The sequence below is a fragment of the Thrips palmi genome, unplaced genomic scaffold, assembly GCF_012932325.1.
Source record: "Thrips palmi isolate BJ-2018 unplaced genomic scaffold, TpBJ-2018v1 HiC_scaffold_2, whole genome shotgun sequence".
NCBI classification, from domain to species: Eukaryota; Metazoa; Arthropoda; class Insecta; order Thysanoptera; family Thripidae; genus Thrips; species Thrips palmi.
The window spans coordinates 10,177,975-10,190,902 of NW_023144629.1; the positions used below are offsets into that span (position 1 = coordinate 10,177,975).

The window sequence follows — 12,928 nt, forward strand, 5'->3', positions numbered from 1 at the left end:
TGTTTTGATGACGTCACTGCTTACTCCTGGATTATTGCAAACTGAATATGAATAAAGAATTGCATTACTGCTACCAACGCAAGAAATTTATTTTCCGTTCCCCTACTGAAGGAAGGATATGTTGTGAGCAGAGTAAGACAGGTGCCTGACACTGTCGAGAGTATCGACTAGGCGTGATCGACTTCGGCATCGAGACCTCTCCAGCACACCCGACTCTGGATAATAAAGTATTCATTCTTGACCTGACTTCTGACTCGTTCATATCCACAACAGAGTATACCTCCAGCTTTGAATTTCCTTAAGGGTAAGGATAAAGCTCATAAGTCCGAAGCTCTAAACGCTATGTTTATTAAGCGAACAAGAGAGGGTTTACATTTCACACTGTTTCGTTTGATGTTAACCGCATCGCAACGGAGACTTCTTTGAAGTCAGGAAGCACTTTGCGAGAACTGAAGTCACCCACAAAATACGGCGTTGCATGCTGGAATCGGCGAACCTGGAGGAAGGAAAATTGAGACGTTAGAAACTCGGGTTTTGAGAGTGCGTCCCCCTCCCTGTCATTCAAACCGCAATAACCCCTGTCTACATTTTGCATTAATAAAGGCACTCAGTGGTTAGCACTAAATAGTGTGAGAATATCTCACACTTGAATTTGGAGTGCGAAGCGTGTGCTTATTGGAAAGTAATGCAAGAACTTTATCGCATTCCTGGGTGCGATTGCGATATATCGGGAGAATCGCAAACTCTGTTTCATAGCAAAACTTTGAAGTACAAGTATCACAAAATGAATGAGTGCGACGACACACAGGGAAACTTACCGCTTTATTATCGCCAGAGTGGCTTCGGCCTCGCGGGATTTTCGACAGAGTCGCCCCTGGTCGGTCCAGGGCTGAGGGGAGATGGTGGTCCCTCTGGACTCTCAGCTTCTTTCCCGGTCGAAATGCTGAGCGTAAGCGGCTGAAATCACGTTACAAAGTCAAGGTAAGTACAGACGTAAAAACTTTCGAAATATTTTGAGCATACATAGAACAAACTAATTTACTTTATACAAAGAGACAGTTCGTAAATTACGAAGTATTTTCTTTGAAAGCGTATGTATGCTCAAAATACTTTCACGGTAAAAACGGAACCTGGTTTTCCCAGGAAGCCTATAGCAGAGACAGGGGTGGTTTCCAGGGAGTTCCTGGGAAAACCAGGAACCGTTTTTACCGTGTTGTTATACCAAGCTGCCTTTCTTTGTAAGGCCTCGAATGGTTTGTTAGGTTTTTAGAGTGTACCTTGTCGTAGCTGGGGGACTGTGGTGCGGGGCCGTTGTAGGTAGAGGGAGCGTACATGCTCTCCAGGGGCTTCAGTCCCGTCATGTCTTGGGCCTTGTAGCTTTCGCTGGCACCAGGCACTGTGTTGGTTGGCATGCCGCTGGCGGCGCCGTAGTACTGCGCTGATGTGGTGGTCGGGCCGGAGGTTGGCGAGATCGACGAAGTCGGGGCGGAGCCACTCGCTCCAAACGAGGCGTAGGACGAAGTCGGGGTAGAGCTGCTCGCTCCAAAGGTCGTGAAGGTGGAAGTGGGGCCAGAGCCACTCGCTCCAAAGGAAGTGTACGGGTACTGAGACGTGGCCGGAACGATGGGGACGGGTGCTGCATCAGGCGACGAAGCTGAGCGGAGAACACAATGTAACCACAGGATGATGTGATCCCGGTAAGAATATCAATATCCTTATACATGTGAAGAAACGCCGATACGTTTTAGGTGCCAATAGCACTTTCTACACCTCTTTCTGAGTTTGTCTCTAGCAAGTCATACAAGGCGGCCGAAAAAAAGACCCACGGCGCCCTTTCCCCGTAACGGTAAACTTCGGAGAAGACATGGAACGGAAGTAGAGAAGAGATCGAATAGAACAAACTTTGCGACATGCATGGGAATGAGCATCTGCGTCGCCGTTCTGCCGCTTCCACAGAGTTACATACTCCTTTTAGTTCTTCCTGATATTTTTCCAACTTCCGTTCCAGCTCTCCATAATTCGCTACTCATGGACGTACCTGTGAAAATTTGCTGTCACTTTATGACAAAATCGTGGACGATATTTTCATCACTTTCAAACGATGACCATTCCATCACAAATTGCTGGCATTTTCATGAAAGCTCTTATACTTTGCATGGGCGTGACAACAATGTCATCAATTGGTATTGATGACATTGTTGAAAGGAAAATTAGCCTTAGCCTTGAAATTGTCAACATGTGACGACTCAAATTTCCACAGAGTAAGTACACTGACAATGAAAGAGTTTTGATCATAACCAAATTTTAAACGAGGTACTACTTTGTCACCCGGATTTGGGCGAGAAGCATTTTATCGCCCATAATTGGTTGAAAAAACCCTCCTCACACAGATACGGGCACCAAAATGAGTGAGGAAATGAAAACTTACGCGGGAGGTCAACACGGCGACCCTGGCTGTCCAGGATGTACGACGTACGGGTCGCAGGATCTACGTACACACGCAGGAGTGCGCTCTGCGACAGCGTGTATCCGATCAAGTCCGCCGCGGACGGGGCAGGTTGGGTTGGGGAGTAGGTGGTCGGCTGAGCTGAGTAGATGGTCGGTTGAGCTGGGGAGTAGGTGGTCGGTTGAGCTGGGGAGTAGGTGGTCGGTTGAGCTGAGGAGTAGGTGGTCGGCTGTGCTGGAGAGTAGGCGGTCAGCTTGGCAGGCTGGTCATCAACGGCGTTGCTTGCAACCTTGCAAAAGACAAAATCACGGGCACCCTTAATATTTCTGTGCAAATTTTTTACGAGACGTCACAGTTTTTGTGCAGATGAACTTTTCGTATACACGCATTTGTTCGCGATTTGGTACAAATTCTCTCATTCTAGGAACGTGACATCACGTTGGAATGAATGTGACAAAATGTCACGTTCGTCTCTGACCATTGTGTCCCACTAGTTTGGACGTGAATCAGCCATAAATAAACTTATTCACGTTGAAACGAATATGACGCAATGCTCGAAGGAACGAGACATTTTTTCACATTAGTTTCAACGTGATGTCACGTTCCTGGAATAAGAGTGAAAATGCAGTGAAAGTTCCTTTTTTTTTTCGTACGACATTTGTTCGAAAAGTTCATCTCCACAACACTGTGACATCTCGTACAAAATTTTTCCTAACATTTGGTGTGGATGGCACAGGAACACGCATTTCAAGCGACTCAGGAGCGCACAGAGGTAAAGTTTTCTTCGAAGACCTGCGCATTTGTAAGTGTACTAGATAGGACTTGGACTTACCCAGTGTGTGTGTGTCAGAGTGCACTCTAAATATCTTACGGTAAAAGGCTGCATCACCCGAGGCACTACCAAAATGGAGAATTTTCACCATAATATAGAGAATCTTTAGTACAGAACCTTCAGAGCGTGTGCACCCTTAAAACCTTACGAAGTACTTTGAGCATACACACTACAAACTAATTTACTTCACGAGCACTGCTGAAAAAAACATCACCTAGTGGACACAAAATTGTCTCGCGAATGTACTTAAAATTGCATCATTCACGGGACATATAAGGGCACCCACGACATTAAGTGTGTGTTTATTTCACTTAGCTGCCAGTTGACTGTGTGTTCACCTCACTTGGCTGCCAGTTGACTGTGTGTTTACCTCACTTGGCTGCCAGCTGCCTGCGTGTTTACCTCACTTTGCTGCCTGTTGACTGTGTGTTTACCTCACGTCGCTACCAGTTGCCTGTGCTCTGTTGTTCAAATTGCGATAACCACCGTATATATTTTGCAATAAAAAACTTATCACATTTTTTTTTGCTTTAATGACAACTAAATATCTGCAATAAAAAATTTATAGCTAAATTTTGCAATAAAGTATCACATTTTTGCGATAATGACTACAAAGAAAATGCAATAAAAAGTTATCGCAGAAAAAAATGTGATAAAAGTTACTACAAAACGCTCTATTATCGCAAAAATTATGGGGTGGTTATTGCAAAAAAAGTGTAATAACAAAATTATCGCACTCCAGGATGCGATAAATCGTGGGAATCGCAAACTCGGTTTTATCGCAAAAATTTGTAGTAAAAGTATCGCAAAATGAATGACAGTGTGTTTACCTCTGTTGGCTGCCAGTTGACTGGAGCGGCGACGCCGTCGAACTGCAGCTTGAAGGTGTTGCTGGCGGACGCCAGAGGGATGGACGCTTGCCCCGCCTTGGCGTCGTTGTAGAACACCATCTGGACGGGGCCGCTCGGGTACTGGGCAGGGTGCTGCCAGGAGTAGTCGTACACTCGGCGCGTCACGGTCACCCTGGGGTTGGACACGGTCAGCTTGACGATCCGCTGGCCGGAGGGGAGGAGTGTGGGCTGAGACGCGCCGCTCCCACTCAGGTACACGGAGGTGGTCGGGTTGGGCGTGCCGGCCGAGTAGACAGTGGGTGCTGCGTCTGGGCTGCGCAGTAAAACGGGGATCCTTCGCTTACCCAGTAAGGGTCCTTAGCGTACCTTCATTGTAAAGTGAAAAAAGTGGCTATTTGACATTTTATACTTGTATCAGATGTCTCAATTTATGGGTAAAAGTTCCTTTCTAGTGCATAAGCTGATACACTATGACCTGGGCCGCGACCAGGGCCCCAACTCCTGTTAGTTTCTGAGGTATGGAGGTTTATGTAAACTTTTAGTCGTTTCCCAAATTCTCCTCACGACAAAGGATTAGCTATCCAGTCTTGCATTCTGGTATCTATTTTTGAATAGAAAAAAGAAAGCGTTACCCTTTATTTAATATCTGCCTTAGTTTTCCCTTAAAAACCAAAAACAAGACCAAAATAGGGGCAAAAATATCTCAAATTTGAAGAGAAATAAAACAAGGCCTGGTAAAATAGCCTTTATAGCCTCTTCTGGACTGATATTTTCAAATCTGCCAACGCTATCTTTTCCTTATGCAAAAACAGCTATAATTGCCAGAATCTGAAGACTGGGTAGCTAATCCTTTGTCGTGAGGAGAATTTGGGAGAAATGACTAAAAGTTTACGTAAACCTCCATAACTCAGAAACAAAAAGGCGTTGGGGCTCCCAACTTTTGAAATAGGCCGATATTATATACACGCAGCGTGTACGCAACAATGGTAAAAATTATTAAACGCCGCGTGGCAATAATATATACATTAGAACAACACAGCAGCGTGTCTGAAATCACAAAAGTATTATGTACACGCCGGAAGGGCCTTTCCACGCCGGAAAGGCTTTTCCAGCGTGTACATAATAAAAGCAGCTGTTTCCATCACGCAGCGTGTCTGCAAGCGCTCTTAAATTATTTGCACGCTGGAAAATCTCTTCCAACGCTGGAAAAGCTTTTCCGGTGTGTCAATAATAAAGGAGGGTGTTATTTTTACGCAGCGTGTTTGCAACTCCCTATATTATTATTTGCACTCCTGTTTGAGGCCAGCCAGGAGATAGAGATGCCTAGGAGGAAGCCGACTGGGTGTGTCGCCTCGTGGTCCAGTGGATACGTGCCTGCATGCCACTCTTTTGGCAAGAGTTCGAAACTTGGAGAATTTTTCAAAAGATGCGTGCACATAATTTTTCGGCATTCAAGGGACACGCGGCGTATGAATAATAGATCGTCGGTTGTGCAGACGCTGCGTGTCGCGTGTCGCCGAAAAATTATGTGCACGCATCCTTTGAAAAAATTATCCAAGTTTCGAACCCGGGCCAAAAAAGTGGCATGCAGGCACGCACCCACTCGACCACGAGGCGACACACCCGGTCGGCTTCCTCCTAGGCATCTCTATCTCCTAGCTGGCCTCAAAACAAGAGTGCAAATAATAAATAGGGAGTTGCAAACACGCTGCGTAAAAATAACACACTCCTTTATTATACACACGCCGGAAAAGCTTTTCCAGCGTGCAAATAATTTTAGGGGGCTTGCAGACACGCTGCGTGCAAAAAACGGCTGTTTTTATTATATACACGCTGGAAAAGCTTTCCTGCGTGTATATAATGAAAATGGCGTTATTTGCACGCCGCGTGTATTTAAGTTGCTTTTTTTTATATAAACGCTGCGTGTCTATAATCACTTCGTTTGAAATAAATTCATCTAATAGTGTTTAAATTTTGACCACAAAGTGAACATTCTGTGATTAGTATTTTCAGGACATGCAAGTTTCACTTTACTGTATCCTTTTAAGTTTCCAACTCGTAACTTTTGGCGCTTTTTGAAGCAGCAAGGTATTCCGAAATTTCGATTTACTTTGTGCCAGCCGTGACCGAGACGGTCGGTTGGTCGGCAGCGGGAGCGGAAGATGTACTCGGTGCGGGTTCCGAAAGTGGTTCGAGTCCGCGCTCCGCGGTGGACGACGCAGCGGGTCCGGGGGTCAAGTCAGTGCCCACGGCAGGCTCGGGAAGCGCAGTTGGCTGAGTCGCAGCTGCGGGTTCAGGAGCGGCAGAGGGGGCTGGTTCAGGAGCGGGAGCGGGCTCAGGAGCCGGGACAGGGGCGACATATGTTGACGGCCTGTCGACGGTGTCTGCCTGCACGGAGGCATCGGAGCCGTAGGTAGTCGCAGGCGGATCGGACACAGGGCCTGCCGCCGGGGCAGCGCTGGTGACGACAGGCGCTGCCACGTTCGCGCCGCCAGCCACGGGCGGAACGCTCAACTGGCCGCCCGGCGCGGCGTACACGGAGGCACCAGCACTCGCAGCGGGCAAGTACTGCACCTGCTCCCCCAGGATGGCATCTGCGGGGAAAGAAAGAGACAACTGGTTGTAAACAGATTCGGAATTACCGCGGCATTTAAAGTGCATCTTACCCGGTGTCTATATCACTTGCGCAATGAAAACAGGCGCCTAGTGACACTATTCTGACCATGACCGAGGGGGTCCACCACTCAGCTTAGGAGCGTACACAGCACCGATTACCAGTGATATCCTACGAAAATACTCCAAAATCCTAATAATTTCGGCCAGCTAAGAGCCTTATTGCCCTCTTTTCCTCAGGATAAAAACAAAAATCCGAGCGAAAATAGCCAGTTTTGGCGTGTGATTACTAATAATTACTGAACGAAGTGTACACACAATTACCAGAGTAGCGGACCCCTCGATCGTGACACTCTAAAAGTTTAAGGAAGAAAAAGCACTGTCATTCATTTTGCGATACTTTGACAACAAATTTTGGCGATAAAACCGAGTTTATGATTCCCTACGGTTCATTCCACCCTTGAGTGCAATGATTCAGTTATTGCATTATTTTGCAATTATTTTGCGGCCCCCTAAGTTTTTCTGAGAAATAGCATTTTGTCGAACTTTTATCACAAATTTGCCGGAACTTTTTGTGGCTTTTCTTTTCGTAGGCACAGCAAATGGTTCTCTGATCTTTTGACAAATGATCAGAAAATCCTAACGAAATTTACTGCTGTGCCAGACCTTATTTTAGATTGATTGAACCAATAATTAGTCGTGCCGAGATCTCGCACCGTGACATCTTTTTTTTTCGTACTTACAGGGCAGGCCATTGATGTAGATAACGCGCTGACCCGGCGACACATAGTAGCTCTGCGCGGGCCACTGCACCGTCGGCAGTCCCACGGTCTGGCCAGGCACTTGGCGGTACTTGGCGAAGGTGGCGTTCGCGACGGCGCACGCGGCCGCCGCCAGCAACAGAGTGTACAGGAACCGCCGCATCTGCAAAGCCAGTCAATTTCGTCTGTCTCTCTCGCACCTATACGGGACGCCTGATGATTGCGAAAGAGACTCTCGGAAGTAGCCTCACGTTGTCTGATTCCGGAACCGAAGCTTCGTCACCCTGTCTCCCTCGTACGGCACTGCAGGATAAAGCCACATCAAAAGTACACAAATTCCTGGCAAATTTTTTATCAGGAATTTATCGTACTTTTCAAGTACAACAATTGTTGTACAAAGTACAATGGAACCAGCATGAAGAGTGCTGGGCAGTACAGGCCTCGTTGTGGTTTGTACAATTCTCGTTGTACTTTATACAATCCCCATTGTACTTTTATTGTAGAGTTTTTGTTGTACTTTTGTTGTACTATTCACACTTTTTCTTGCAGTGCGGTATGGAACACCTCGAGGGTGCACTGGTAAAACTAAAGCGTAACTCTATGCTTGAGTCAAGCATAAAGTTACGCTTGAAGACGTTACGCTTGAAATCAAGCATAGGCTAGAAATTCCCCCATGCATTTAGATAGGGGAAATCTTGGCGGACGAGCCTGTTACGCTTGATTTCAAGCGTAAACTGATTACGCTTGAAAACGGTGGGTAATACTACGCTTTAGTTTTACCAGTGTGTGACTGAGACGGAGCGACAAAATCGCTGTTCGGAGCCAGCCTGCACGCGAGCGTTTCTTTATCGAGGGGTGGAAGGTCGCGGACTGCAAGGCACTCATTTCGCGCCCAAATAGAGCCTACAGGTTGCCTACCCAAACCCTCGTAAGGCGCCATGTTAATTTCAAACCTTTATAACTTTTTTCCTAAGGGACCGATCGATTGCCTCCCGATCGGAAATTGATCCTTAGGCACCCAACTACAAGTGTGCAAAGTGTCATGCTTTTAACCAAAAGTGCAGTGGATCGATGCTTTATGTCCCCAAGGGGACCCACTAACAGTGGGCCAGACGACCGGCGCAGGCGGTCAAAACTCGACGCGTGTTGTGTCCCAGACTCTGGAGCTCAAAACGAATCTACAATTTTGGCCCTTCCACCGGTCCTCTTGCCCGCTGTGGCACTCTGGCATCAGCAGAACATCGCAGCAAGTCGCCACAGAAAGGCGCGTGAATACAGCTGGGAAACATAGAACACACCAAATACATATGGACTATAACTGAGGCCTATTTTCGTGCGTACTGAAGCCATGTACAAATTTGTACATAGATTAGTTACAATTTTCCAAATACTTAAGCACGGTATGGAAATATTGTCCCTGATTTAAGAAAAAATCAGGGATCCTTAACTTACCTCATAAGGGCATCATAACGTTATCGTAAGAGTTTAAGTTATAACCCTTAACTTCTGACATCTTTTCAACAAGGTTAAGTTATTTTTTTGTGTTTCGAATTTGTGTCGAGATACTTTTGGAAGTACTTCCAAAAGTCCGTACCCTTAACCTTTAGCGAACATTATCTTATGTTACGTTATGAAAGCAGTGTTAGTTAAACGTTAAGTTAAGTTAAGGATCCCTGGAAAAAAATTGTACATAACTTCCGTGTGCACTAAAACAGCAATAGCTATGGACAATAATAGAACGTAGGCTACGAGGCGCATGTTTGATTTCGTGCATTGGTGCGCAGAAAAACGTACAGAGTAATTTAGTGTAACAATTTCACCATGAATGTTCTGCAGACACGAATGTAAAAGTAATTGCTTAGACACCTGTCACTTACAGAAAATATTCGGCTTTGAATCGTAACAGATTTTGAGTTCCATTCAAAATTTCACAGAACAAAAGCTAGAGAAATAGACTTACGCCTTCAGATGCAACAGGCCCGCAGCGAAGGATCATGCACACTGAGAACATCCCACGGCCACAGGCCCGTTGCAATCAATGCGAGGTCAGTCGTTTCATATCTTCGTATGCTGACGTGCAATTCGAGTTCAGCCTGCACAAAAAGCGCGGCTGTAAGGATATTTGGCATTCAGAGCGGGTCCAGCCCGAATCAGCCCGGCTTCACCCGAAACCCTCCCAATTTCGTCCGAAACTGTCTATTTCGTTGTTCTTTTGATGTTCCTTGTCCGACAAATTCACCGCTGCGCTGAGCATTTATACTTGTCTGAGGGTCTTACCTGGAAGAGCAGAAAAATATCTGAGGTGGTAAGATCAAAGTTTGACTCAAAAAAGCGCAACTTGAACAAAAAGAAACTTTTTCGTAAGCTTTCGCAGTGAAACACTTTTGAGTGAAAAGTAGGCTCACAATGCAGAAGTTTACGAAAAAGTTCCATGTTATAGTTGAGCTTCTTGCAAGTATACAGGCGGCAGCGCGCGGAACCACTAGAAAGCTGTTGACTAGCATACGCCGAGGGCCCCGCAAACCAACTATCACCGCCGCCTGGTGGGATGCCTAAAGCCCGGGGGTTTCGAGGCTGCTCGGTCGGCGCGCTGCCCGAACTCGGCTCATTCGACACTTTTTTAGCGAACCGATTATTGGCTAATTTTCATTTTGTAGCACGTTCCAACTACGGTGTGTGTCGACGAGTGTGACGTCACGTTCTTTGAAACCGGGATGTGATTCGTGTCGCGGAGGGGACTCCGTGGTTTTGTGTACGGAAAGACGATGTGCAATAAATTATCAATTATCAAATTATCTAAAGACTTTCCGTAGTTTTTTCTCGCAGAGTGCCACTACTTCGTAAACAAAATGACAGCGTCGCTGCCAATTGTTTGCGAAGTGGTGGCAGCAGTGCACCGAGTTGCCAGAAAATTTTGAAAAAATATCCCAAGTAGGTTCAGTGCGGGTCTCCAGCGACATAAAGATTTCGGACTGCGACTCCGTCGACCTGACGAGACTGAAGATTCCGCAAGACATCAATTGGTCTCAATTCCGCAAGCTATCTTTCCAAGTGATCACACTGAGTAGCCCCTGAGAACCTCAGTCCGTTTTCAATTATTTACACACTAAATGTTTATGTACAACTTTGTACATGGTGATGCATAGTTTTAAACTTGTTTACCGTCGTGCATAAAATTTTGCGTGATTTTGCATAAACTTATGCATCTTTCCGCATGATATTATGCAAATTCCACGTATGCACAAAATTGTGCAAGTTGCACGTACAAAATTCTACCTAAACATTAGGGTGGAGTGAAAATCTGGGATCAAATAACAGGAAAAGTAGCGATATACATCGGCAACTTTGGCCCGTCCCGTACATTAACAAATGTGTGAATTTCGCCTTTATTTAGCCCTGATGGGTTTGAACCTGAGTCTGGGGTCAAAATGGATGTTATTTCCGTCATCAGCGCCCTAAAAACATAAGAATCAATGGAAAAACTCGAATAAAAAGAATGTTCAAAATATACCCCACTGGGATTTGAACCCGGGTCCAAACTTCTTCGATTCGCTTGAAATTGGCACCATTGGTTTTGTCTTGTCACCCTGATTCCAAAAATACCCTTACATGCCCTGCTAGCTGTATCCGTTACCGAAATCCTCCTCGACCCCATGTAGACCATGATGCAGCAGCAGCGCCCCGGGGCTCGGATCGGATTTGCTGCCACCGGGCGGTTCTTAGGGTCACCCAAGGAGGCTGCATACCAAATTTGGTCAAGATCGGACCGCGGGAAGTCCTCGGACGGACGGACGGACGGACGGACGGACGGACGAACGAACGGACGCACAGCAAGGATCATACTATATGCCCGTCCCTCCGTCATTTTTTTTACAAAAAATAAACGGGACGGGCCAAAAACTGGTCACGGGCTAAAGTACTTGAAGATATCTCCCGGGGGGGGGGGGGGGGGGGAGTGGGGTCTGTGAGGCAAAATCGACACTTTTTCGCTCATAGCGGCCGACCAGGCATCATATCCAAGACGGCCAAAGTCAGGAAGATGCGGAATTTTATTACGAAGAGAATGGTATATGATTGAAAACTGTAGGACAACATCATACGCTTGGCCTAACACGATTTATAGTGAAAAGCGGTGCATTTTAAGCGAAAATATTAATTAGATCCAGATCAGCCCACAGTGGTCCCAAATCATACCCTCCTGTATAATTCGACAAGACAAGAAGATTTTACTTCAAACATTTTTGTCGGGAACCTATAATTACTGAGATACGGCCTGCTCAAAGTGCAATTTTTGTTGAAATTTCGTTGTTTTTCACTATAAATCGCGTTAGGCCAAGCGTAGGATGTCGTCCTACAGTTTTCAATCATATACCATTCTCTTCGTAATTAAATTCCGCATCTTCGTGACTTTAGCCGTCTTGGATATGATGCCCGGTTCGGCCGCTAGCGAAAAAGTGTCGATTTTGCCTCACAGACCCCACTTTGGACCCCCCCGGGGGGTGGAAGGGGGTCCGATCGGTCAAATTGGGCATTGCAGCCAGTCTTAGGATATCTTCAAGTACTTTAGCCCGTGACCAGTTTTTCGATCCCAGATTTTTACTCCACCCTACTAAACATTAAGTGTGTAACCTGAGTGAAATTCGATTAAGCGCTCAAGATAAGGTTCTTTGTACGGAAACGATCTGCTGAGATCGTTTCTCCGGAAACGGTCAGATGATATCTTTTGAATAGAACCCATCGAGTTCGACTTCGGGCAAAAACACGGTGAAAACGGTTCCTGGTTTTCCCAGGAACTCCTGCAAATCGCCTATGCCTTCACCATTGGCTTCCTGGGAAAACCAGATTCCGTTTTTACCGTGAAGCGTCCGGGTGAGAGGGCCGGTAATCATCTACGTATCGAGTGAACCGCCCGCGGCAGTCGCGTTTCGCAGCAGGTGCCGTTCTCCGAATTTTTCGACCCTAGGACACGCAGCGTTTAGATGGCCGTCTGTTTACACGCCCCCACCCACGCGGCTTCTCTCCTCCCTGCCCCCACCTCAGCCACGCGCCTCGCGGCCGCGGCAGGCTGGCCTAGGCTGGCCGCGCTGCGAGATTGCTTCCGTCTGTCAGTCCGCCACGCGTCGCAGCCTCAGCCATGGCCTCACCCGCCTCGCCCTGCGTCGACTGGGACCTGCCCGCCGTGCCCGGCGCCGACTTCGAGCCTCGCTGGGACAAGGAGTTGACTGGCGTCAGGGCGGACCTCCTCCGGGAGTTCGCGGAGTGGGTGCGAACCGAGGACCTGCCGGAGACGCCGGGTGCGTTAAAAAATGGTTGTACAGAAACAATCAGATGAGTGAAAAATTGGGCAAATGTTTTTCAAAGCGATGTCAAAGCGTTTTTGGGCCCAGGGGCAAACAACTTCGTTTAAAAAAATTTTTAGACCGTT

At 46.8% G+C, this 12,928-nt stretch overlaps 1 protein-coding gene across 1 annotated transcript; it reads right to left on the reverse strand.

Moving 5' to 3' along the window:
- Positions 1 to 331: 331 nt before the first annotated feature.
- On the reverse strand, positions 332 to 9,607 carry LOC117647120 (leucine-rich repeat extensin-like protein 5). The gene is made up of 8 exons (XM_034388659.1): positions 9,464 to 9,607; positions 7,486 to 7,666; positions 6,240 to 6,723; positions 4,109 to 4,442; positions 2,429 to 2,735; positions 1,278 to 1,654; positions 819 to 957; positions 332 to 496 (listed from the first exon to the last, which is right to left on the reverse strand). The coding sequence occupies exons 1-7, from the start codon at positions 9,512 to 9,514 to the stop codon at positions 826 to 828; spliced, it is 1,866 nt and encodes a 621-aa protein (XP_034244550.1). The 5' UTR covers positions 9,515 to 9,607; the 3' UTR covers positions 332 to 496; positions 819 to 825.
- Between the last annotated feature and the right edge of the window lie 3,321 nt (positions 9,608 to 12,928).

Bases quoted from the DNA above. Each gene is read 5' to 3' on its own strand.
- LOC117647120 (XM_034388659.1), bottom strand. From the start codon at position 9,514: ATGTTCTCAGTGTGCATGATCCTTCGCTGCGGGCCTGTTGCATCTGAA. The intron at 4,443-6,239 runs GTAAATCGAAAT...TTTACTGCGCAG, and splicing joins TCGGTCACGGCTGGCACAAA to CCCAGACGCAGCACCCACTG. The intron at 2,736-4,108 runs GTAAACACACTG...GTCTTTTGCAAG, and splicing joins TCAACTGGCAGCCAACAGAG to GTTGCAAGCAACGCCGTTGA.